The sequence below is a fragment of the Centroberyx gerrardi genome, chromosome 14, assembly GCF_048128805.1.
Source record: "Centroberyx gerrardi isolate f3 chromosome 14, fCenGer3.hap1.cur.20231027, whole genome shotgun sequence".
In the NCBI taxonomy this organism is placed as follows: domain Eukaryota; kingdom Metazoa; phylum Chordata; class Actinopteri; order Beryciformes; family Berycidae; genus Centroberyx; species Centroberyx gerrardi.
The window spans coordinates 17,206,116-17,232,352 of record NC_136010.1 but is presented as its reverse complement, the minus strand read 5'-3'; the positions used below and the strand labels follow the sequence as shown (position 1 = coordinate 17,232,352).

At 41.6% G+C, this 26,237-nt stretch overlaps 2 protein-coding genes across 2 annotated transcripts; both read right to left on the bottom strand.

Moving 5' to 3' along the window:
- Positions 1–305: 305 nt before the first annotated feature.
- Positions 306–16,203, bottom strand: col9a3 (collagen, type IX, alpha 3). The gene is made up of 32 exons (XM_071894592.1): positions 15,944–16,203; positions 14,876–14,944; positions 13,494–13,529; positions 13,284–13,355; positions 12,726–12,779; positions 10,194–10,229; positions 9,733–9,756; positions 9,429–9,482; positions 8,660–8,713; positions 8,322–8,363; positions 8,131–8,187; positions 7,890–7,943; positions 7,681–7,734; positions 7,429–7,482; positions 7,262–7,315; positions 7,086–7,139; positions 6,866–6,919; positions 6,698–6,751; positions 6,540–6,593; positions 6,225–6,269; positions 6,068–6,121; positions 5,863–5,916; positions 4,815–4,868; positions 4,643–4,714; positions 3,877–3,912; positions 3,579–3,623; positions 3,422–3,454; positions 2,480–2,626; positions 2,261–2,315; positions 1,975–2,157; positions 1,766–1,843; positions 306–1,506 (listed from the first exon to the last, which is right to left on the bottom strand). Exons 1-32 carry the CDS (start codon positions 16,007–16,009, stop codon positions 1,322–1,324), a joined length of 2,037 nt encoding a protein of 678 aa, XP_071750693.1. The 5' UTR covers positions 16,010–16,203; the 3' UTR covers positions 306–1,321.
- Positions 16,204–17,057: 854 nt separating this feature from the next.
- On the bottom strand, positions 17,058–23,341 carry ogfr (opioid growth factor receptor). Its single transcript, XM_071894604.2, has 7 exons — positions 23,074–23,341; positions 22,416–22,481; positions 22,254–22,335; positions 22,086–22,164; positions 21,175–21,241; positions 19,744–19,892; positions 17,058–19,656 (listed from the first exon to the last, which is right to left on the bottom strand). The coding sequence occupies exons 1-7, from the start codon at positions 23,200–23,202 to the stop codon at positions 18,519–18,521; spliced, it is 1,710 nt and encodes a 569-aa protein (XP_071750705.1). The 5' UTR covers positions 23,203–23,341; the 3' UTR covers positions 17,058–18,518.
- Positions 23,342–26,237: the final 2,896 nt, after the last annotated feature.

Genomic DNA, 26,237 nt, shown 5'->3' with positions numbered 1-26,237 from the left:
TATGATTCTAATTTAATTTATATGAATTTTCAGTTGTTTTTAAAAATGTTCAGCACTTGTTAGAGTTAAACTAATACAAATGCTCTAGATGTGTATTGTTCAGTTTGTCTGGTGTCTATATTGAAGATCTGTTTTATTCTTGATTATATTTATTATCTGTCATTTAAGATTTTTATGGGAATGGGTTTTGCTACTTTGTAAATTCAAGAGACTACTTGACTTGCACGGTGTTCATTATATTATAGGAAAATGCAGTTTGTTAATTTGATATGTAGAAAAGAGTAATGTTTTACTGAAAAGTGGCTTTATTTGTTCTTTCTTACAACATGACGCTGTAGCATCTTACTGTACATACAACAGTCACCCACAAATAATAAATAGTATTTAAAGTCATGTATATTTAATAGTTACAGCACCGGTAGTACATAGTGGATGTTGTCATTGCAGAATTGAAAAAAAGACACACAAATTGATTCTTCTAGTTACAATGTCTGATTTCTCCATCCACAACTTTCATTTGGTTTTTAATTCTTATATCTTATTTGCAAGGGAGACCTTTATCAACTTCAGACGTAAATAAAAATATGGAAAAAAAAATCCTGAAGAACAAACAAATTCACAAGCTGTAAAAAAAGACTATCAAAAGTTTTAAAAGGTTTTTGCATTAATATACACAATTTGTCGGCACTTGGGTATTTGTTGTTTAATTCCTGTTACAGTACATACTCAGCTCCTTGAGACTTACTTTTGGCCTCTGGTACCTATCTCCATATTTTACATTGTGTAAGCTTGTATCGTGAGGTAACACCTGTGATTTACATTAAAGGACCATGATGCGGGCACATTCACTTCAAAGACAATGACAGTTGTGCTAAGAGTGCTATCTGCCAGAGGGATGTTAACCAAGATAATGGGGGCATGGAAACAACATGTACAACGTTTTTACACACAAAGGACTCAGAAAAAGAATTGCCTACATTTTTCCAGTTTTAAGTCAAGTCTTATCTGTGATGGTATTTGGAGTAATGCAGTTGTTCTCTTGCACTCTTTTCACTGCTGCTGTCCACTTCATTTATGGATCTCATCTTGATTTTTAGTCTCTTAGTTGCTCTGATGTTTCTGTCACTCCTGGGATGTTCCTCTATTCCTCTCAAAATATCACATCTTTTGATGTTACTCTTCTCATCCTGTGATAGATGTATTATTTATATAAAGAGGACATTTTTGTTATCTGTCTCTCTTTCCTCCTCTCCTCCTTCCTCCCCTCCGTTGTCACCCCTCCTCCCAGGGGTGGATGGTGTCAGGTTGCGGGAAGTAATGTTTAATGGTTTTTGGGGTTGGAGGATTTCCCGGCGGCTGCTGTCCCCTGGCAGGCTGAAGTGTCACAGATTCCAGGGGATCCCTGGTGTCCAGTCCTACCTACCCTGCCTGCCTCTCCAGGCTCACCCGGATCTCCTGGAGATCCATCACGCCCGTCTTTAGCAATTCCATGAACTCCTGGAAGACCTGTGGGCACAGCAGGGTTATAAAATATTTAATCCATTGAAGTTGCATAATGCATCCAACAGTATTGTGCCTTGTTGTGGACAGTTTGCTATGGTAGTTTGGTGTTTGAATATGTTAATACAAATTATCCCACAATGGTTGCAGTAAAATCACTTTTAAACTGGCAGGAAAACAAGGTATTGTTTTAAAACTTGTTCTTGATCTTTAATATTACTATTCCTGTTCCAAACACAAGAGTATATTGTATCAGGCCACATACCTTGGTATCCTTGGTCTCCAACTGGCCCTTCAATGGCTTTGCCAATGGGTCCCTTGTCACCCTGCTCACCAACATCACCTGTTGTGGAAACGGAATGCTTTATGTTATTGTACAATTCAGAAGTCAGGCATTGATTGATGGAAGAACACTTTCAGTGCTCCTACCAAGAGAAGACCTTCAAAAATCGATACAGATGTCTCTTTTCTTACCTCTGGGACCGGGGTCTCCCAGGTCTCCTGGCAGCCCTCTGTACCCTGGTGGTCCACGGGAACCAGGATGCCCAATAGAGCCGCCAACACCTGGCTTTCCTGGACGTCCAGCAGGGCCGGGGCGGCCCACCACACCGGGAGCCAGGGGTCTTCTTAGGTTAGCAGCCAGCTGTGCAATCTGATCTGAGAGAGAAAATACAGAAGAAGAAAAGTTCCTAGTCAGTTTACTGTTCGGGTCATGAAACCACCTGAGTGAATGATTGACAATTAAGGTTAAGATCTTCACCATCGATCATTGAGCCACACAGCTCTCTGATGTGCTGTTCACTTGCCAGTTTACCCTGAAACACAAGTGCAGAAGATATTTTCAAGATGCATGCTCATTCATGAGGTTTATTAAAAAATACAACAGCTCCCAATAGCTAGTTAATATGTTTCAGTGAATCAGAGACATTCTACAGGTTTGCCCTGTGTTGTAATGTACAGAGTCAACAAAAGCACTCACAGGTATGCCGGTCTTTCCTGCAATTCCAGGCAGACCCTGTTCACCCTGGAAGCCCATTAGTCCTGGTTTTCCTGGGGCCCCTCTTGCACCGAGCTCTCCTTGTGGCCCGACCACACCCTTAGGTCCCAGCTCACCGTGTTTACCTGCCTATGACCAACAACAAAAATGATCTAAGAGTAATTCTAGATCTAATGATCTAGAATAATCAGATGAATAACCTGTGACCTTTTGCAGGAATGAAAAAATCCAGAAAAAAGCCTCTGATTTGATCATTACTAAATACCAAACAAGGAACAAACTCAGTCCCTTGAGACCTCGAGTGGGAGGATTCATATGGCGTCTTGTTGCTTGATAATTACTCTAATGAACACACCAACAGTAAATCAGTGAGACTGAGAGTTAGTGAGGCCCATCAGTGCTGTGTCTCTAATTACATTAATTGTGCTGCAGCTTAACTTGTCTTTCCCTTGTGGCGATAAGCGGTGAACGGGCCAATAAAGCTAAAGCAGCAATAGCCTACCTCTCACTAATTAATCCTCTTAAACCTGGAATGTGAGGTAGAATCATGTGCAAGGAGTCTGACAAGTGGGCACGAGCTCGGAGCCAGGCAGCAGTTTTTAATGGGTAGTGAGGGAGCAGATGCAGAGGAAACTTGGAGCGAACTACTACAGGTAATTAGACTTTTACCCATAAACAGCACCTGATGTGACTATCCTTTATCCTTTGGAGAAGCACCTAGAAAACTGGTTTGGAGGTTAGAGGACAGAGGGGATGGGTGGGAGTGGGTATGTCATTAAGGTTATCAAGTGGGCTCTTCTCTTTACAGAACCACCTCCGTCCACATGGGTAGTGGTATAAAAACATTGTAAAATTGTTGCAGAGGAAACACGAGTGACAAGGCCTCACTGCAAAGTTTGAATGAAATAAAATGATATAACTCACCTCTCCTTTTTGGCCAACTGGTCCAAATGGACCCTGAAAATGAGGAATTTGACTTAAGTTAGTATACTAATTACTGGTACACAGTCTATAGGTCACTAGAAGGCTACTGTTTGTCTTTGGATATTGTCTGAGCATATGAAATTAGGAAAATACTTACAGGTTCTCCGTTCTCTCCTGGTAAACCATCACTCCCTGCCACACCCTAAACAGGAAATACAAGAGATCTGAGTACTTGACTAAAAATGAATTACATATATCATAAAATAGTAACACAAGTGTCCTTATGGAAGACATGAAAACAAAAAATGCCTATACAGTATACCAAAACATAATTATTTCCATTCTCCCTTATATACTATATGAGACTAGACTATACCGGGGCTTTCAGTGGGAGTCAGATTTACATTTGGCCAGCCTGAACTTTGATAGAAAAATTCAGTGCCACAAATCCTTACCATGTCTCCTTTAGGGCCAGAAGCTCCGACTGGACCCTGCAAGGGTGAAAGAGAGAGAGAGAGAGATGGTGAAAACTCCTGAATGAAGGAGAGCCAGTATAGTTCGGGGTAGTGAATGCCCGTGGCTTCGTGGAAGGCAGGCAGTGGGAGATGGAAGGGGGATGAAGGGAAGTGAGGTGGGCTGCTTGAGGGGGACCAGCAGCTGTATAAAGACCGGCTTTGTTCTGTCCCCAGATTCTGAACAGGAGGCCACTTTGTTCGCCAGGCCTCTCCTGGGTACAGTTTGAGTACACACCACTGAGACTGAGGTGGGATGCCCCGGTTATTGACATACCCTCCCATGATTAGAGCTGGATGAGCTGCCTATCCCTGCTGTCTCTGTGTGCGTGTTTGTTTATGTGTGTGTGTTTCATTGTTTTGTAAATGTGTGTGTGTGTGTGCCCGTGGCACAGATATTTGTGAAAGCTCTAGATTTGAATTTCAAGGAGAGACCTTTTGAAGAGTTTATGAGTGTTAGGGTTGTACTTCGTCCTGTCCAGTAGATTTTATACCATATTAGGTCAGCAGGTCAAGTCCTGTAATGTGGCCATAGGATAGAAATGGCAATGAATTCCTCAGATTCTGTTTCCTGGTGGTGGTTGGGTATGTTTTGACTGGGTGCCAGATTACTAAACGAGAGCCTTGGATAACACTGGATGTCACTGGACACTTCTGAGGATCCTTGGCCCCAGCAGAGATTTCATATAAACACAGTCATCAAACTCACCCTTTCACCAAATCCTCCACGGATACCAGTAGGACCTGGAAGACCTGGATCCCCGAGAGCCCCTTTTACCCCCTGCAGGAAAAGACATAGGTGGGCAACGTCATATGACAGCCAATATGTTCATTGATATTGGAATGAAAACTTAATGATTTGATGATGTCATGCAACTGACCTGGAAGCCTTTCACTCCCTGACGCCCAATGTTGCCCGCTGGTCCAATGCCCCCCTGTTGCAAACAGACATCATCATGCCAATCCAGCAGAAAGAGCATACAGTAGTAATACAAAACACATAACACCTTGACATTTACCAGACTTTCCCTATCTCTGTTTTCTCGCCAACATTTCAGAGTTATTGCATCTTCCAAAAACTGAGTATATGTCTCTTTGAAATGGACATGGCGGCTGTGTGATGTATGATGCATTAGGTGGTGTAGTGTGTGATAGCGGTGTGTTAATTCCTATCTTATTCTACTGAGGAATCCTTTGAAAGTGAATCTCTGCCCAGCATGGAAGAGGACGTTCCACCTGGCTTTAGCACTGCTGTTGTGTCCTTTTTTTCCCTCCTCACTGCAGGGTCTGATGTGAAAAACAAAGACCTCTCTGTCTATGAATCCCTCCTTTATGAATACCTGCTCTCACCACTGGCCCTGCATTACTACTACAGCTTCACCTTAGCAAGCCACTGGATCAGCAGCCATACTCCTACTACTTGTAGCACAGTCTCTTCCCCTTCCAACTGTCAGCATATCCTGCAGGCCAATAGTTAACAATAGTTTCTTATTCTGCTATTTCAAATTTGTCCTCATTTTTAATTGCTTGGTGATGTGTTATTAGTGAGTTTTGGGTTCTATAATGTGGGCGCTTTCCATTCATGTCCTTTTCCAATTATTATGCATTCAAATATTCACAAGGCTAATTAGAATATTACACTTTAAAGTGTTGGCAAGTGTTGGCAACGGAGACAGCCTCAGCTTAAGCCTGTTTCCTTTGCTTGTCTTTTGCCAATGAGACTGACAGACCTATAAAAAGTTTGGTAATATCTGTGAATCGGTTAAACTTAATAGATGGATGACTCATGATTTGGCCCAAAAAGGAGACAGACTATTCTTATAGGTTCTGTAACAACTACATACTCTAGTAATTCCTATGCTTCTCAACAACAGAGAATGCACATGTCTGTTTTACATGTACTGTATACCTGTAACCATGACAACTTACAGCGACTCCTCTGGGTCCTGCAATGCCCCTCTCTCCTGGGATCCCGATGTCACCCTGTGGGAGGAGAGAGAAGATGGTGTAGAGAGGTCAGTAGCGCTCATAGACTGGACACAACATTGTACACCAAGTCCCATGTTGAGTTAATTGACATAATAGAGAGAGACTGTAACCCCAGTAATTCCCCAGAAGCCCATCAGATACATACAGGAATACCTGGCTCTCCAGAGGGTCCGGTCTCTCCCATCTTCCCTACATCACCCTGGTGTGAGAGAAGGTAAAACAAAAGAGTTTGCCCTCCATGGTCCTAATCGTATCTCTAATATTCAAGTTTGATAGGCTTTCTATTGCTTTGTTATACTCACAACTGCTCCTTTAGATCCCTTCGTACCAGCCTTTCCTTGAAGACCCTGGAAGAGAAAAATACAATGACTGCAGTGAGGAAATATTCCTACAATACAGCGATTAGGACTGACTTTTTAGGAAGTGAAAGAAGGGAAAGATGCTGATAATGAATATGACAATGGCTCCATAGAATTTCTATGTTAACCAATTAAATAGATTGGTACTTAGTATGGAGAGTCAAGGTAATATGTGAATTATAGAATTTCCTTGTTATCCATTGGTGGGACAATACCAGAGGGGACATGACACACTCAAGCCTCGTCTGGAATACTTACAGGAAGGCCGTTGGGTCCTTTCTCTCCGGGGACCCCGGAGCGTCCGGCATCACCCTACCAACAAAGACAACACCAGCACTGACGTCAGTCACGCTCTCACTGTTGACTTACGACTGATGTAAGCAATGAGCATGCTGGGGGGAGAAGGTGTACCTTACCTTCTCACCGTCCAGTCCCTGTGTACCGTCTTTGCCATCTCTGCCAGGAATACCCTGTGGAAGACACCAAGTATGATGCTCATGGATCTGACAGGTGGCATAATTTGTGATATATATGATATAGTATATTTTTAAAAAAAATGCAGACATTTTCAGACAGGCACTTACAGGCTCCCCTTTGGGTCCTGCTCCACCAGGAGCTCCTTTGGGACCAATTTTACCCTGTTGTAAGGGACAGTGATTCGGTCATGTTATTAGCACAACAGAGGGAATTTAACATCTCCTTTAAGGCATGACTGTATTTTACTTCTTAAAAATACTTGTGAAACTAATACTCAAGGATGACAATGTACTGTTAGTGTGACTATGTGGAAAGTCATTTACTTACAATTTCTCCTTTGGGTCCTCTGAATCCCTGTGGTCCTTTCTCTCCAGCGTCACCCTGGAAGCATCAGATGAAACACACACAGCTATTCATTGATGGGACCAGTGGTCTGTTCTAGCTGTGGACTACTACCAACATGGTCCTTATTCAGAGAGTGTTACAAACAAGGAGAGACTCACTGTCTTTCCAATGATGCCGGCAATACCGGGTTTACCCCTGAAACCAGACAGGCCCTAGACAGAAACAGAGTATTAAATCACAGCAGAATAGTGAGGAAACATATGAACACAACAAAATGTCTGAATTGTTACTGAGAAATTGAGTGAGTAAAAATGATGTTGCTTACTCTGTTTCCTACAGCTCCCATGGGGCCCTGCAGCCCCCTTAGACCACGTGGGCCCTGAAACAGCATCAGAGCATTGTGAAACCACTTTCAAACATCAAAAGACACTAGGATTATTTAACAATTCCCCAAAGATACCCTGCATATGGTGTATTGAATATGCCAGTGGGCAACATTGATGTGCAGCCAACCGATGAAATAATAACGGTAGTCAAATATTGTGAAATATGTCTGAATTCTGTTTATGTGACTCACCTGCAGACCCACAGTGCCTGGAATACCTGGTGGGCCAGGTGGACCAGAGTCTCCCTGGAGACAGGACAGGATACATGGTACAGAATCAAAATAGAGTGGTGGAAAAATGAGCAGTTGGATGGAATAAAACGAATACTTTGCACTGCATGGATTCCTTTAAGCCTTATCTAACCACATTATGGTTACTTTGTGGTGTGTAATGAACTCACCTTCTCCCCATCTTTTCCATGTTCTCCCTTGTCTCCTTTATGCCCGGTGTGACCCTACATGAACAAAAAGATAAAGAAAGGGGGCAGAAGTCAATACAGACATTAGGGCGGAGGGAGATGTACTGAGGACAACAGTGTGTGTGGGTAAAATAATTTAATGGTGCATATTCCCGGGGACATATTGAGGAGCGTGCATTCCACAACAAATCATAAACACAACAACAATAGCAACTGTTCTCACCTTGAATCCTGGCATCCCAGGAGGACCAGAGGGACCAGGGGGGCAGATTGCAGGACACTGCAGGAGACAGAGAGAAAGAACTGAGGACCAGTGGATACTGGCTGCAGAGGACATATCTTGAGTTTACTGCAGCTACAGTGTTCCAGCCGGTGCATAACATGGTGGACAAGAGAGGATTACTGAAAACTTACCAGAAGGTCACCGCTGCCATCAGGAAGAGCGCCAGGAAGACCCTTACAGAGGGAGGGATAACAAAAGACAGCAAGAGATTAAGGGAGATTCAAATAATATTAATGCATAATGCATCCTTGGTTCAGTGCAGGGTCATTTGGGTGGAGAGGCGATGCATTTCCATTTTCTCAGCCGGCAGGGTGCCTCTTTGAATTTATAGTGTAGTTATTCAACAAGAGGTCCACTGGGTGGCAGTGGAAAAGTGTATGACTGCATTGTATCAGCATGACCAATGACGCGAGTGAACTTTAACCTCAATACAGATAACAAGTGTAAAATGATGATAGGTTGCACTTACTGGGAGTCCATCAGGGCCAGGAGGTCCGGGAAGTCCTGCAAGACCCTCAGCACCCTGATAAAGGGATAGAGGAGCATCTTCAACATCTTGTCACTTAAAATAATTCTAGTCATATTGGAACCAAATGCCATTTAGACAATGCATACAGCAAAATTCAAACTTCATGATGAATAAAAACCAAGTACAATCCTAAATCCCTCCAATGACATCACATCTTCCCTCATCATATCAAAGTCAGAGCCGATCACATCTGTCTGCTCCACTTAACATCTCATCAGTGTCCCTGACAACAGTCCTAACGGAGATCAGCTGGTCACAGTCGCTACAATCAGTCCTGGTTCTCCCTGGGGGAGACTCTCCCCACTCCACTCTCCTGAAGCAGAAACACTAGGCCAGTCCACATATTTAAGTCCTCTTCCTCTCCAGTGGTTATTCTTGTCCTCTCACTTTGCTACATTGCATGGAAATTTAGGCCAAACATGCACCTGCAGATTCTGGTAGAGCTGTTATAATGACTTTTGGATCAGTGAGACTTCCTCAGTAATACTGTTACTGCTGCAGAGGCTTATGTATGGATTTCATTGTCATTCTCTATTCACATGATGAAGTAACTGAATGATGAGACGATGAAATTTCCCGTGGCCAATTGTGTGCTGAATCAAGTATACAGCATCAAGAATTATTAGATTATCCGATTTGGAATGGGTGGATATAACTCTTCCATGAGGATGACAGGCAGTGTAATTGGGAAGGTTAGATAGATACTCACCACGGGGCCCTGTGGCCCGACTCCGCCTGGCAACCCATTGGTTCCGGGTAGCCCCTGCAATCACAAGAAACTGGGTATGTGCAAGAAATCACAGTGCATATGTAGACATAGCACACAATCTGGAATATAACAGTGTATATACTCAAGCACACTCCTCCAACATACACACAAAAGATGGTGGTATTCAAAAATGATACAGATAAAGCTCTCTGTCTCTTTCTCTCTTTTGCTCTCTCACTCACACACATCCAAATGCACACAACAATAATATGCATAAACAGTTAAGCTAATGCTCTGTACTCACTGCAGCTCCTGGTCTCCCTCTGCCCTACGGAAGACAGGGGAAGGCAAATTAAGTCACAAACACCATGGACGATAAGATTTGCTCACATTGTCAAACTCCACTGCATGATCTAATACTGTTTTATAGATGCTTTGAAAGTCTGTCCCAGGTCATTGCTGTGAACTCTAGATCTATAAACAGTGTACTCCTGGGCAAATGTCTGCTTGGAGCTGAGTTAGTCATGACTTAACAGGAATAGAATTATAGAAGTTAACTCTCTTGGCACTAGATTAACTAGTGCAGTATGAAAAGGTACAGTGTGAAAAGCACTAGGAACATCTAGGAATGAGCAGTCTTGTTAGGGTGGAGATGATGTTCGATAGTCAGAGCGAAGTGGTTGCATATTGGAGGACAGTTAATAGATCATATGAAGTAACTGCTGTTTATCTGTGTGATGTTACACAGTATGTGGGGCTACTTACAGCAGGTCCAGGTGGCCCAGCAGGTCCAGCTTCACCCTGTCAACAAGCAGACAAAAAGACACACTCAACCTCTCAGATAACATCATTTCATCAAAATAAACCGTGAGACCTTGAAGGCACAAAACTTAGTTACATATTAGAATGATCATACGCTTATCCATATATGACTGCAAGGAAATTCAGATTTTCCTTTTGCGCCCGATATTCAGGGTTGTTAGTTTAAAAAACATCTATAGTAGTCTTTAAATGGAGATGCTCTCATTTGGCCCAAGAGTATGAGCAGGGTGATTAAATTGTAGAACACAACCTAATTCAAAATTAATGGATAAACATTTTGGTTCTCTGTTCCATATTATACAAACACAACATATATCTGATATTTTGCACTCAATTATGCACGATTGCCATACGTTTGCATGCACATTCACAAGCAACTCTGTGCTTTTGTGCAGAGGAAATGTGGAGACAGTATTTACTGTAAATCATAATAAATGGGGAGAAGCGGCAATTATCTCTAATTCCATTTCAACCAATGAAATCAATGAACAAAACCACCATCATTAAGCTTGAGTGACAGTTTATGTTCTGTTTGTGTTCATGTTTATCCCCCATTCAACCAGCTCTTTATTATTGTAAAGCTGTGTGTTTGCACATGTGTGTGTGGTATGCTGCTGGACACAAATGCTTGTCACTTGAGAGACAGTAAGAGACACACAGATGTTTTTGCTATATACTGCAATTCATTTTACATCACTGAGTCCAATGAAATGGGCTTGGAACTGGTCACATTGTAGACTTGTTTTTTGTTTTTTTTCTTTTGCGAAACAATCCTTCCAAATTTTTCACAAAAGCAACTTTCTGATATATTTGATTGCTTGGACCTGACTTTTCCTGCCATCAATAGAAAGTGGAAAATTATAAATGCTTTGCAACTAAATATTAAAAACACTAAGAGGGGAAAATTACAAGAAAATGATGATATCTTGGCAACTACAAGGATATCAACTCATTTTATGATTTATTTTCAAAATCAATGGCTCCGATTGCTGGTACAGTTTGAGCATCTATAATTCTAAAATATTTTATGTGCTTTGTATTGTTGGTGCAAGAGGGCATTATTTTTTGTAATAAGATACTTGTTCTATGTATGCCTTCTTATTCCCTTCCCCACCTTCAATTAGTTTACATATTACAGCAATTATTTCTGTCACAAAATAATTACTCCTACACAATTTGTCCCAAGAATAAATTATTAAACTACGGTTTCCCTCAAACTGTCTTGTAAGTTATTTCCTTTACCATTCCTCTTTTCTTCTTAACCCCCTATTACCATTTCTCCTCCTCCTCTAACACTCAACTCCCCCTAATTTGCGACTCTTCCCCCCCACTCAGCTGTATTTGGAGTGTCTGTGTGGTGCGAGGACAGAAGACCCCAAGAAACAGGCCTAACATAGTGGTGTCACACTTCTCCTTTGCATTCCTCACTGTGCAAACTAGACGAGAGGCGACACTGGTACACAAATCATAAACACACAGATGTGTGAGGAGGCTTAAAATGGTCCTATTACCTAGAAATAATATGCAGCAGATGTGTCTAAAAATCAGAATAAAAACAACCTTATCCTGTTGTGAGAGCGGATAGTTATCATCACTGTATGTCGGCATGTAGAAGAGGCAGAGCTGATTACACTACGGCGAATTAGCTCCTGCTACTTCTCAAATTCCACCAGTTTGATCCTGCTTGTCTGTGCGTTTCTGCTCAGCAGAAATCTCAGACAGGTTTGTGAGCCAGTCATAACAGTGGTAATCCGAGTAATTAGGGACATTGGTTGACGCATGCTTCCTCATTAGGTTGGCTAATTAGTTGAATTGCCGGGAAGTTTATCTGTCTTGACAGTGCCTTTGCAGCCTCACAGCTGAGATCCCCAGAATCTTTATTCCTAATGCTGTAATAGCTCATATTTCATGCATGATTTATAAGTCTCCGTTCCCGGCCCTGTGGAGCCGCCTGCTTCATCCTAAAATGTAGCAGTGCTTTGATGCCACGCGTGTTGTACTTCTCTGTCTCTCTTGTATCACTCGGAGGATAATACCTGTTTCGCTCAGCATCAGGGCAACAGATCGCCGTCTCCTACAGTCTCACAGATTGGTGGGAAGCAGAGCGCATTCCGGGCGGGATTAAGGAAGCAGCAGCCAGCAGCAGATAAATCCGATTCAGCGTCACCCGATCCCTCATTAAAAACATTCCCACCAAGAGCCCAGCCGCTTTGACGAATCCAGGCCGACAGAGGAAACACGGACCGTGGCCCCGCGTGACCCCACCCAAGATCTCTGCACCACAGCACCCAAATTGACAGTATGTTTGCATATATGTGTGCTCTTGCGTCTTTGTTTGTGCTTTGCTTCAGCTGGTTGATTAATGAGTCTAAGGGGGTCTGTCTTTAGTAAGAAGAGGTCATGAAACTCAGTGGGGTGTATCCCGGAGAGCACCCTCGGTATCCCAGAGGGACCACAAGACTAACACACACTTACTGCTTCTCCTGCAGGGCCGTCCTTCCCAGCAGGACCATCAGGACCTGTCAAACCCTGAGGAGGAAATATAACAGTCAAACATCATTGCCTCACATTCTGCCATGATACTGTTGTAAACTCTATCTACAGTCTATAATATAGAGTCTATGACAGTGGTTTGCAATCCTCATCCTCGGGACCCAGTCCTGCTGGTTTTCTATCTTATCAGGTAGTTAACTGTATTCAACGCAAATCCCAGATGTAAAACACTCCCTGATTAGATGGCTAGAATGAAACCCAGCAGGGTTCTGGGTCCCGAGGCCCAGTATAGAAAACCACTATGATGTAATGTCAGTTTATACCTTCATATGACACGATTTCAAGCAATGTTGTTTGGGTATTTGAATTTCAAGGCAGAGACATTTGATTTGGGCATAGCGGGAGAAAGCAGCCCTGACATTCCTTGGCAAAGACAAAGGTCGAGTGTTGGTGTTTGCGTGAGAATTGTCTGTGTGTGTGTGTGTGTGTGTGTGTGTGTGTGTGTCTCTCTCTCTCTCTCTCTCTATGTTGGTCACTTACATCCACTCCTGGAAGTCCTGGCAGGCCGGGCTTTCCTAGTCCTCCTGGTATTCCTGCCTTACCTTTGGGACCCTACAAAGATAGAGATTCATGAGAGATCTTATACTGAATCAGTTATTTAACCAACTGAGCAATTGTTTTGTACTCCTTTTCTTATCTGAACATCATGAAATGCAGGTAAAAAAAAAAAAAAGCTATTGGCATACTCACTGATTTCCCTGGAAGTCCAGCAGGGCCGGGATTGCCCTGTTAATGAGATGAAAAATGTAACATAATAAGTAAATAATGTGCATTTCATTCACTTTCAAAGGTCATTTTTTGGTACATCTAGAACGCTCTACACTATATTGGGATTATTCAAGCAAAGCTCTCTGAGATATGTTTAATTATAGAAACAACTTTTCCTCATTCAGATTAATCACATCCTTAGAGTGGAATGCCAACATCATAAATTATAAATTGGATTAAAAGGGGCAGTGTGTCTACGATCTGCTTCTGCATATAAGACATTGTGGTTAGCTTCTGGACTGACCGGGGAAAAACAAACAGTACAAAAAGGACCCAGTGCCGACTGGTCACATGATAAAAGCCCTAGTTTGGTTTGGACTGGGGGCTGGAGGGGACCGGGAGGAGGTGTGAGGTGAAACTCTAGCTGCTCTCATAGGGTTGGGGAATGTATGAATGGGCCCTCTGTGTGACTTGGCCTTACTTCGCTGGAGTAACAGAAATAACTACAACAAAAATGCTCTCAGATTCCCTGGCTCTGGATACAATTTTATTTATATATATTTTTTTCAGTTTATTTTCATGTAACAGAAAAGTTGAGGCAATAAATAACCAAATGAGGATTTAAATAAGCTTTCCAAAGGAAGGTGCCTTGTGACTTAAGTTTTTTTTTTTTTTTTTTTGCTTTGCTTTCACATAATCCGATTTCCCCTTTCAAATTGTACAAATAAAGTTCTATATCTGTTTTGCATTCCTATTCTCACCTTCACTGGGGTTTTGTAAAATACATCACATCCTACTTGCGAGCCAAAACCCTGCCTACCTGACAAGCTGAGGGAGGCAGAGGCATTCACACCTGTGATGAAATACCAGTGGGGAGGGGCTATACATGCTGTGGGAGGAGTCAATGTGATAAAAACTAAACAACTGGAAACATTTTAGCCACATGTTGGCTAAGAAAACACTTCATACCACAGATAATTGAGTGGGACTTTGATTTTGTCATGTGATATGAAATAAGTGTGGAGCAACTGAGTCGGCCAATGAACAAACTTTTAATATTAATTAAGGTGTAGATTTCAAAATATACTTTAAATTTGATGATCTAATGTCTTTTTAAAAAAAATTATTTTACTTTTTTAATTTTTAATTTTTAGAAAATACAAGGAAAATAAATCAAGGGATTTATTATAGACCTTACCACAAAAAGAATGATCTCATTCAAGAATGAAGAGCCAACTGCATCTTTTTAAGGTGCATATCTACTAATTGGGTTAATTGGCCTTTAAATCTAAAACAGCGCAAAAGCTCCACTCAAAGGCAGGTTAGTCTCAAGTATTGAAACCTTTGGAGTCTGATCAACTCACATCAGTGCCATCCTTTCCCGGCGGCCCTGGGGGTCCAGGTGGCCCACTGGCTCCTCTGGGACCGGGCCTCTGCAACACAGAGTTCAACAAAATCATTCAAGTCGCACTGAGTATAAAAGATATTTCAGTAGCCATTAATCAAATTCTCCCAAAGCAGAAATGTGTAGCTTATGGTTTGATATGGATTGGATGAAACTGAAAGTCAAGAAAATCGGTTTGGTGTATTTTGGCATCTAAAAGTGTGAAAATAAAAATAAATAAATAAATACACACATAAATAAAAGCGCAGTACGATGTTTACTAAATTTCCATTTTTTATAGGCTAATGGGACATCAAATCCATGATAAGGACGTCATACAAAGACACGCGCGTAAAGACGCTGAAATGTGCCATTACGCACAAGAGGAAGGCTAAAACAGCTTTCCAACTAAAACATACAGCATATAAATCAGCAGTTCACGGATCACCTAAATAAAATTAACTTATTTCTCCGAGAACTTCATAAATAAGCTCCTGCGTTTGACTCAGCACCGGGGTCTGAATGAACAAAGGTGGCATTGTGCGCCCTGCCACTGATCTCCAAGCCATGCATTCCACAGGTCCAGGGAAAACATAACCCCAACTTCAGAAACTACTGCGAGACTCACAGCCACCTGCAGACAATTAGGCCTGGATATGACATGACCTGATATAGTGATGGTGCACCATGGCTGAGAAAATCAAAGTAAATCATAGAGCCAGGTAGACAAAATACCTGGCATATCTATTCATTGATCATTGCGCAAATGAAATGAATAAGATAAAGGTGTAGAGCGTACAGCAAATAATCATTATGTAGCAGAAACACTAAAGGCCAGATGTTTTAGGGTAGAGAACATGCAGGTCATGTAAAAGGGAACGACTCTCATCACCATCATCACCAGTGATTTAATGATAGTCAAGTTGGTGATCCACAGGCCACACACACACTCCAAAAAGTTAAGAATAAGCACCAAATGTCACCAACACAAGCCGCGCATGTTGCCATGAAGATGTGATGGACGGATGCAGCAGCTGCTGAAGCCTACCTGGGCTGAGGATGATGTCAAAAGCTGGCACAGCAAGAGCACCCCAAGCGCAGAGAACATCGCCATGACTCCCCGCTCGCCCCTGCAAATCCGAGTTTATGCGGAAAAAAACAGTCAAGCCCCCGGTTCCCTGTCCTCGGTCGCTCCCCCCCGGTGTACCGCAACGGAGCCTTCCTTCACCTCACAGCGCGCAGCTCCTGAATGGCTTTCACTTTGGTTCCAGATAAACCCGAGCCTCCAGCCGAAGGGGCTGAACTCAGTCTGGCGTGCTGCAGAGAGGGGTGAGGGAGGGAGAGGAGTGGGACTGCTGAGGGATACACAGCAAGCAGAGGGGAACCATTTCGGAGCCCAAGAAAGTGGGCTGAGCTAAACATTTCGTGATAATATGCGGGTGGTAGAGCTTTAACCAATTAGAAAGTGACCATCAAAAGATCAGTCTTCCCTGCAGCCACACACAGAGAGGTTAGGGTTCTCCAAGGGTTCTTTGGTTAGGGTGGAGGCTCTCTGTAGAAGCAGGATGACTCAAACAACCATCTGATTTGTTAAAGAATGCATGAAATGCTCTAAATCTGCAGTATTAAAATACCTTTTTAAGAACCACAGAGGGTTCTTCAGTCTGATTTGACAGTTCATTATATTTGAAGGGTTCTTTACAGCTTCTATTCAGAACAATTTGCGCATGAACCCTTTTTTGTTAAGTGTGCAGTAGTATAGTGGGATGGGTGAAAGTACATGGCTGCATTTCCAGCTTGGTAGTGTTGATACCATGAAGCTCAGCCTTACACCCATCCAACTATCCTCACAGTTTAAGAAGGAATGACTTGGGAGTGTGACTATTTGTGCCCATAAGAGCCATGAATATCTCAGCTGCATCAATCTAAATAATCTAAAATAAAAAAAAATCTAAAATACCATCCATTACTCATCAGTCATTGTGAAGATAAAATAGCCAAAAGCATTATTATTTAATATATTTACAGTCTTGTTAAAACAGGTTGAAACAAGTAGCCCTCCTCATAACCACTTATGCAAAGCTATAGTCTAAAAGCAGTATAGTGTAAATGGCAAATCAACTAGAAACTACTCAACCCAAACTGAAAATGAGCCAGCAAAATTTCTTCAACATTTTATTTATGACAATCCAACAGGAAATGGGTAGATCTCAGATGCTGCTCGGGACAATACGACGAGAAGCAGCAAGCTCAAACTCCTGAACAGAGTTGTGTATTCACTGTCCTCATTTTCATTTTAATTACAAGTAGACTCCGTAAGGACATCACACCCACAACCCCACACTGATCCTGAGATGTGAACAATTTGTGTTTCATCCGTCTTTTTTTCTCTCCCCTCTAGTAAGTGTTGCTCCAACCTTTGAGAGGGACGTCAACTCACTGAGTCTCAATTCATTTACTGAAAAACAAGACTGATACTTGTGACTATATGCTGCCGGAGTGGGAAAACCTAGAAAACACAGCCACAGCAATAGGGAGCAAAAGCTGATACCTACCAGTGTTTTCCTGAGAATTGCAATTCAATAAACTAGGAAGGGATTTAGGCTTTGGCTAAACACATCATAGACTAATTTCATTAAAAACATCAGAAAATAGTAGAACTTTATTCTGCGGTGTCAATAGCCAGGTATTTAGTTGGGAAATACATGATAAAAAGTAAATAATTCAGCACTATTGTAATGTTATTACCATTTTGTCATGTAAATATCATAAGCATGTAAGATAACTTCAACAATTAGTACCGAAAATTAAGTGCAAATATAAAAAGATGCATCAATAAATAGCGAGACCAATAAATCACCCTGGCTCGTAAATGTCCATGAACTACTCCCGTCTCAAAAAGTATTAACATACAGTAGACTTAAAATTTCAGCCAAAGCTTCGTATCTCAATACTGCCAAGAAGACATACATACAATCAACCAGTCTATCATATTTTTGGCAATGCTGTCAATTGTTCAAATGTCAACTTTCCAACTCTGCACCAAAACATACAAATTGTGCAACATTCTTGAAACAAAACTAGAACGACATTCAGTCTTAATTCCATTTGACAGTGGGTCCAGCAAAAATGCAAACCAATTCAGAATGTTTTTTTTAACTGACATTAAAAACAGCTCCTCCAATTATTCATTTTTCAGTGCAAAAAAACTGCGTTCAGTTGTGAAAGTACTAAGGTATTAAAAAAAAAGATCAATCATTTCATTTACAACGGCGTTTCACTGACGTATTAAATTAACCATAATAGTGCTTAATGTACTCTGTAGGGATATTAAATATGAGTTTTATTGTCCTAGCGGCTGACAAAGTCTTAGTCATTACTACCTTAATATTGTAGGATTAGCCATGTAGAAAGAAAATCACAGTCACATCCAGGCCCACATCCTGCGAGTTCATGAATTCATATACTTCTTAAAAGTAAAAAGAATCAATATCTAAACATGAAAGAGGAGTAAAAATAAGGCCCAGAAACTCTTTAAACTCATACTCTGTCCTTCACTTACATTTAATTTATGCTCAATTAGCGTATTTTTCCCCACTAACCAAATCCCTACAGCCCCATATTCATGAGTTCCCCACGTTTTGGTCTGAGCTCGAGGGGTTTGACTCCACATCCATCGCCTCCGAGTCCTTCCCATTTGTCTGTTCATCAACACATTTGTCAGTGCTCGTCAGTGCCCCGTTCCCATTCGTCGCTGAAACATTTGCCTGTGTCGTTTCTCCCTCTTCCTTTTTATCCGGCACGTGATTAAAGTCGGTCCTTGGGATTTTTTCCTCCCTTCCCGAGGAAAGAGAGGGCGAGTGTTTAGAAAAACCTTCAGGCTTGGTCTTAAGGGGTGTTGACACTGACGGGCTTGTTTGACCAGCAGCTTTGTTATTTGAAACGACCGTTTCCTCCATCTGCCCGTTGGCAACGTCTCCAGCAGGACTGTTGCCTGGCAGCCCCTTGTTATCCTCCCTCTTCTTCTTCGGTGGTTTTTCTAACTCTATGTCCCCATCGGGTTGTGTAATAATCACTGGTTCCTGGATGGTGTCCTTCGGTTTGCTGGTATCTCTGAGCTCCCCCTCCGCATTGGTCTCAACTTTCACCGGCACAGTGTCGGGACTGGCCGACTGGTCCATTTCATCACCGTCATCATCAGTACAGCCATTTCCATTCTCCAAAAATTCATCCTCAGATTCAATCTCTGTATTTCCGTTTCCAACCGTCCCAGCTTCTGGTTTTGGCTCAGAAGAAGCCTCAGAGAGTTTGTCTTTGTCTCCACTTGCTGTTTTATCAGTTCCTTTCTGAACCTCTGCCACATTATCCAGTCCACCCACATCCTCTTTCTGTGCTCCACCTGCCTCTCCATCTTTGCCTTTAGCCCGTGAAGAGACTTCATCCCTTCCATCTCCATTCCCAAAAGCCTCAGATTTCTTCTCTGCTTTCTTGAACTGTTTCTGAATCTTTCTGGGGCACCACACAAACTTATCCTTCGGCTCAAAGTGAAGGTAGGCAAAGCGCACAAGCTCTTGGCGCTTCTGCTTGTCCAGCACAGCAAACAGGAAGTAGTCGAGCACGCTGCGTTTAACACTGCTAAGGTTCTTCTTGACCAGAGTCTCTTCCAGAAAGAAGCGCACAAGCGGGGCCTGATAGTGCTCAAAGCCCAGCTCTCCTAGGCTCTTCAGGATGCGAGTGATGCGCAGATTGTTGTGCATATTCCTGAGAGAGATAAAAGAGTTGTAGCTAAAATTACTAAGGAAAATATACATCTTGGAAGTTACTGACATGAGAATACTTGAAACTTACCGCTCAAGGTTTCCAAAACGCTCCTTCCAATTTTCAGCACGTTTCACTTCACCTGTCTCTCTGTTGACCAACTGGATGCCGTAGAAGCCCAACATGAGTTCATAGGACTCCACCAGCCTCCTTTTGGCCTCATCGCTCTTCTTGAAGGCCTGAGGAGGATACACAGTGGGGATGAGACTCTGGATGAGACGAAATATTGCAGGACAACATCTCCACAGCTGTTATGAAGAGGTTCAACTCACATTTACGCTCTCAACAACCCACATGTTCAGCCACAGTTGAATCATGCTTAACTTTTGTTCTGTCCCTTACGAAGGGTTGACAGAAAAGGTAAAGATTTGCTTGTGTTGTCAATTCCTAACCTTTGTGCCAATTGCTTGACTACATATTACAGGACCATGGCTCAATTCAAGCTCATTCAAGTAATCAATCAATTTTCTTGAATTTGAATATTTTATAACATTTCTAGTTAGCCAGCTGTTAGCTGTTGGTACAGCTACAGGCAGTAAAATATGATATAGCACAATATAGCACTGTGTTAAACATGTTTTTATGGTTGCATGACATTGCTGGACTAATCATGCAAATAAATCATATTTGTTATCCAAATATAGTCATTACATGTAAGTGTGTGCCTGATGCCTGAGGTGTTTATTCACCTCTTGTAGTGCATGAAAAAGGTTTTCATTGAGGCAGCATACTGCAGGCTATGCCCTCTTTCCAATACATTTAATTGTTTCTGATCAAATATTAGTAGGATATTTTTTTTCATATTTTTTTTACCTCATACATTCGATGGCTTTCATGATCAGGCAGCTGCAATGGTGCTCAGCCAATCACCAATCCCATTTAGAAAGCCTATCGACCAATTATGATCAGCGGCCGATTGGTCGGTGCATCTCTATTACGTACTAGTTGCTTGTAGTGGAAAGGCTGGTGATGGGGAATGAAGAGGAGTGGGAGAAATTGCAAGGGGTCTACAATTAAGCAATCCTCTGCTATGACTTTGCTGCAGCTGCCCTCTGTAGCCGTTCTGCAGAGGCCGCTGTGTTCTTCCTTGTAAGCATTTGGTTTATTTCAATTGAAGACGTGAAATTGTGCTATTCCTTTGTGTGTAACTACCAATCCTACAGGCAATACCTCCAGGATATCTTCAGATAACTAGACTGATGGAGCAAGGTAAAATGGATTTTGAATGTGGAAGAAATATTTAACTGGACTGCAGGATGAACAGCTTGAATACAATTAAAATTATGAAGCAAAATATTTTGAATTCAAAATTGACCATGCAAAACAAAACACGACTTTGAATCTAAGAATTCTGCTGTTCACATTGAGAGCCTTGTTTGTTATTTACTTCTCCTTGATGCATAACTAATTGCTCGGCTAATTATTCATTTAAAGGCCAGCTGTCTCCTCTTGTCCACTCACCGCAATCTCCTTCTTGGTGAGTTCTGAAGCCATGTAATTAACCCCTGGTTCTCGCAGTGGAAACAACCTTCGAATGATGGAGGATTCAAGAAAGAAATAGCACAAAACCAATTAACATCTGATGAATAGGCACTCTGAAGCTTATACACTGATAAGAGTTTTTGCTTTTGACTATTCGACAATGCTCAGAGCATGCAATGATAATGATGTCACACCACCAACTACAGAAATGCAGTGCAGTTAGAGCCTCTGAAATATTGGCAGCTACAGCATTCTCCTTTTGAGCCGTTGTAAATTTAGCAAAACTCCTGTCTTTCTTGGGAATTGTTGCCAACCCCAACATCCATCCCATAAAAAACATTCTACAGACACCACATACAACTTTAAAGTCCTAAGTAACTTAAACATACAGTATATCCTCATAATACTTAGAAGCTTGAATCAGTTAACTGGCCGTCTTTCAGGGGACACCACACATTATCAGTGGAGGAAGGTGGAGGTGTCAGCTCGAATTGGTTCATCTGTCAAACCTCAATTTAAGGGTCAGCTGACATTACAGACTGGACTGAACTGCTACAGCCAGCAGTAGGAAATTAAGACCAGCCAGGCAGCCACCAGTTAAACGGTGGTAAATTTTCACTGTGGTTGATTAGTTTGTCTATTCCACCAGGCACTTGGAAAGTAAGCGACCACACTGTTTGGAGGTTTTGGTATAGTGAAATAATTAAAGTGGCAAGAATATTCATGGATTTATCAAGCACTGTGGCCAGTGCATGAAAGAGTTAGGTTATTGCCCTGGCTACAACCTGTCATTCATTTTATTTAGAGCACCCAGATTAATTTTAATCAACCTCGGGACCTCAGATTGGACACAGCAAAAGCATGCGACACAAGGCTTGAGCAATACATACCACTGAATGTAGGAGTGAACTCTCTCCAGTCTCTTGTAATCAGTTTTCCATTCTTTATGAAATGATTCAATGTAGACATCTGTCCAAAATAAGCAAAAATGCATCACACCGTTACACGCAGAACTTTTCAACACATTGAAAATACCTTAAATTAAAGTTAAATGTTACCATCAGGAGCGGAGGGGAATTGATTGAGATAGAATTTCAAATTGTTCATTTTGTCTTCTGAGCACTCGTCATCTGTAAGATTCTGTAAAAAGGACAAACACCATAATTAGGTCACTCTAAATTGTGATAGATACGATGTTTTGTGTTTTGTGTTTTACTTACTGGGTAGCTTCGTCTGTAGTTCTGCATGTCTTTTGCTGCCCGTATGTTTCTAGGCGTATGATGCCACTGCAAAGGTTTGTATGGAAATAAGAGTGAATTAGGGGTAACAGAAATGCCTGACTGGGGTATAAATTATGGGTGAATATCATTACGAAAAAGAGTCGATTAATCCTAATTTAACAGAAGTAAGCCTACAAAAGATGGAACGTCATCATTCGTTGTTGTCAGTGTCTGAGAGGGCTGCTTTTATGTGTCGTTAGAAAGCTAGCTTAATTAGCGAGCAAACCTCAACCTAGCCAGCACGTTAACTTCCATTAGGCCAAGCTAACCCATTTCCTCCTTCAACAAGAGGGCTCACAATATTAATTTAACGGTAAACATGTTAACTTTAAATAACAAACGAACCACTAAAACATAACCATTTCTAATTTCAGGTCATCGTTCGAGCCCATCAAATGTCAGCTAACGTCAGTGGCTAGCTATCTAGTTAGCAAGCCTGCAGCAGTGAAGCAGAAAGCTAGCTAGCTATCTAACGTTAGTCGTGGGAATAATGACAAACGGCTGGCCAAGTGCAAAAGCAATTAGCAAGCTGCGTCTTATCCGACTTGATAGGCCTTAGGCAAATTATTGTTTGGCTTTGAATACTACTTGCACGTACTAAAGTCCAAGACGTTTTGTTTTTGTCTTGACTTGAACGACGGGTCTGGCTCTCTCCAGCCGGGTCGTCTCCATCACTCTCTGTGTCCCAGGTCGAATCATACTCGCACACGCAGTCGTCCTCCATCATTCAAAAAATATTATATGACTAGATAAAGCAAAATAAACTCGAAATCTGGTTTAGCACTATAATCTGGCATGAGTCAAGTTAAACTTGTATATTCAAGTGCGACGGGGACGACCCTAACCATCCGTCCTTCCAGTCTTACATCGTCAGAGAGCAGCACTGATGGTGGCTGCAGTACTACTGCTGCCTTCAGGTACTCCTCGTAAGCATCAAACTTCCAAGTTTATACGACTTGACACCCATTTGCAGTGCTTCTGGTCGGAAATAATAACACAGTTGATCCTGTTGCAAAAGTAGACTTTGATGGCCGCTGTATTAGTTTAGAAATCAAGCAGGACACAGCTACTTTATATATAGCAGCATAATTTAGAAGAGAGAATGCTTGACGTTGATGTTTGAATTAAGATATTAGCCAAATGTTGTGGTACGGTATAATATATCACTTTTACCATAAACTGTTGAGATGGCTTCCATGCTCTCCGCCCCCTAAACGTCCCATCTCGGCAACTTGTGTATCATATAAATTTACGACCATCCCAGTCTTATGTAGCATTTTGTTGGGTCGCTCATGTGCGTTCTCCACACATTCTGAATTTCCGACAGAACAGGAAGGCAGCACACTAGCTGGACTACAAACTGCAACCCAGATGGTGGACTAGTATCCGAAAGGTGTTGGATCCGGTGAGTTTAATAACACATCTTTTCAGTAGGCTAAAGATATTTTAATCGACTGTTCTCTTACGAAAAATAAATATAGTAATCCTATAATACATTTAAGAAGGATACTATAGAAGTCACAAGAAAACTACTATAATATCAGCTATTAGAATATTATAGGAATATTATGGTGATACCATAGAAAAAAAACATAAAATACGATAAGGTTTGATACTATAAACTCACTATTGAGTAGCCTACTGCAGCCACACTATAAGTCCCCATAGAGATATTTTAGGATTATTCTAGTGATTTTTGTTATCATGGCAGGGGGTATGCTATAGCATGAGGGGTCATTTTTAGAAGTATAGGCAATTCAGAAATTATGTGGTATTTAAATTAACTGACAGCTAGACGAGAAGCCTTTGAGCAGGTGGAGGCCACTGAAGTCTCTGATAGTCAGGCCTTTATGTATGAATGGGGGATAGGCTAAACCAAACCACCAAAATGAACAAAAATCACACAGCAAAGTTTCAATAAGTGTGTTAGTTTTGAGTTAAGAGTGTAGTGTTCATTGGATTGATACACACTGGCAGCGTTGAAACACTTCGAGTAAAATTAGCACTGACAATTTTGCTGCATGTTATATTTCAAGACAAGCATTAATTAGCCTATTGCGCCCATCGTTTTGTCTGTTTATTAGCAAGACATCTCAAAAAGTTATCAACAGATTTGGCTGAAATGTGGTGGACAGATAGCTGTTGGCCCAGTGATCGGGTGATTAGATTTTGGTGGTGATTTACATCTGAGAATTCCACCATTGGACATTTTCGTTTTTTGCCACAACTATTATGCTGCCTTCATGTACCATTGGGAAATCTGACTTCCGGGACTTCGAGTTGACTGCTAAATAGCATTGCATTCACGTGCTATTTTGTTGGAAAATAAAGTTTGCAAGTTGGTGTGTTGTTCAGTTTTGGGAATTTGCACTTTACTGAGTGCCTGTTTGATTATGTTTGACATTATTCTGCAAATAAAAAGGTGAGGTAATAATTTTGTTTAGTTGGGTTTTCCCTCTGCTGCATCTCTGCTCATGGGCACAGCTGTATTTCTCTGTTAGACACTTAGATGCATGAGGTTGATAACCAGGATTTCCACCATGTAATCCATAACCCTGCACCACCCGGAGGAGTCTCTTCCCAATTGAAAAACCACAAGTCTTGTGCCTGGCAGCTGCTGCGGGACTGACTGAGATAATTTAGCAAGCATAGCACACATGTACTGAGTCTAGCACTTTTCAGCTCTGTTACATCAGCCAGAATTAACCTGTCTGCTGGTATTGGTTTAACACACACACACACACACACACACACACACACACACACACACATACACACACACACACACACACACACACAGTCCAATTTATCCAGTAATCAAGCCTATGAGGTCTGTTTATAAGTGTCTTGTACATGGATAATGTCTTAAGTATTACCATATCCTAACTTAGATTCAGGTTTCATAGTGTAAGGATCACTGGCACAAAAGACAGATTCAGAGGTGTGAATGTATAATTGGAGCATGATATCCATCTTTTGACAGTAATTGGACAGTTACATTTTCACTTGAGTGTATCACACCATTAGAAGGTATAAATAGAATCCTGTATTATCACAGGGAATTGAATGTTGAATGGCCGCTGGTTTGGGTTTCTATTTTTGGTCTTAGTTACTGTGGAAACTGCAGGGCTCTGCAGGCATCCGGTATTTGCTGTTGCTTTTTAGTGCCGCCGCTACATAAAATGGATCCAAGCCTTATTCTCATTGAGTTTGATATTGATAGAAAGATTAACATATATGCATGGATTAGTGAAACCAGTGGGACCATAATGACATAAAATTCGTTTGACTTGTGTGTGTGTGTGCAAAGGATTTGGCAGGAATTACAAGACTGCAAGACTAGTTCACCACTTTAGCTCCCCCTGGTGACTGTAAGTGTGTTGCTGAGAGCTGTGAAACATTGAAATGAAAATAAAAGCTTTTAAAGGTGCAACATGTAGAATTGTTTACACATATCCTTGTTAGATTAATTTTGATACCTTGGTATAATTACTACAAACAAATGAGACTGTGGTTGAGACAATTTGTAGCCTCTATCTCATGGCAATGGTATTGTTGGTGCAAGTGTTTCTCAAAATTAAGACCACATTTCCCATAACCCCCTTTGTGTCCTGTTGCAAAGAAAATGTTGCTCCCCCCTCCCGTCCCTGCTTTGCCGTAGAGGATAAACATGATGGAAGTGATTTTTAGATTGGCCATTCTCTCGCTCTACCATCTGCCAAGAAAGTTTGAAAGCTTTAGCTCCGTTTGCTTTGGAAGAAC

Excerpts from the sequence above, each read along its gene's own strand:
- ogfr (XM_071894604.2), bottom strand. The coding sequence starts at position 23,202 with ATGATGGAGGACGACTGCGTGTGCGAGTATGATTCGACCTGGGACACA. Across the intron at positions 21,242-22,085 it reads GTTCACTCCTACATTCAGTG|GTTGTTTCCACTGCGAGAAC; the intron begins GTATGTATTGCT and ends CATCATTCGAAG. Across the intron at positions 19,657-19,743 it reads CGTTTTGGAAACCTTGAGCG|GAATATGCACAACAATCTGC; the intron begins GTAAGTTTCAAG and ends TATCTCTCTCAG.
- col9a3 (XM_071894592.1), bottom strand. The coding sequence starts at position 16,009 with ATGGCGATGTTCTCTGCGCTTGGGGTGCTCTTGCTGTGCCAGCTTTTG. Across the intron at positions 7,316-7,428 it reads TGGGAGCTGTAGGAAACAGA|GGCCTGTCTGGTTTCAGGGG; the intron begins GTAAGCAACATC and ends GTTTCTGTCTAG. Across the intron at positions 3,455-3,578 it reads CAGGAGAGAACGGAGAACCT|GGTCCATTTGGACCAGTTGG; the intron begins GTAAGTATTTTC and ends CCTCATTTTCAG.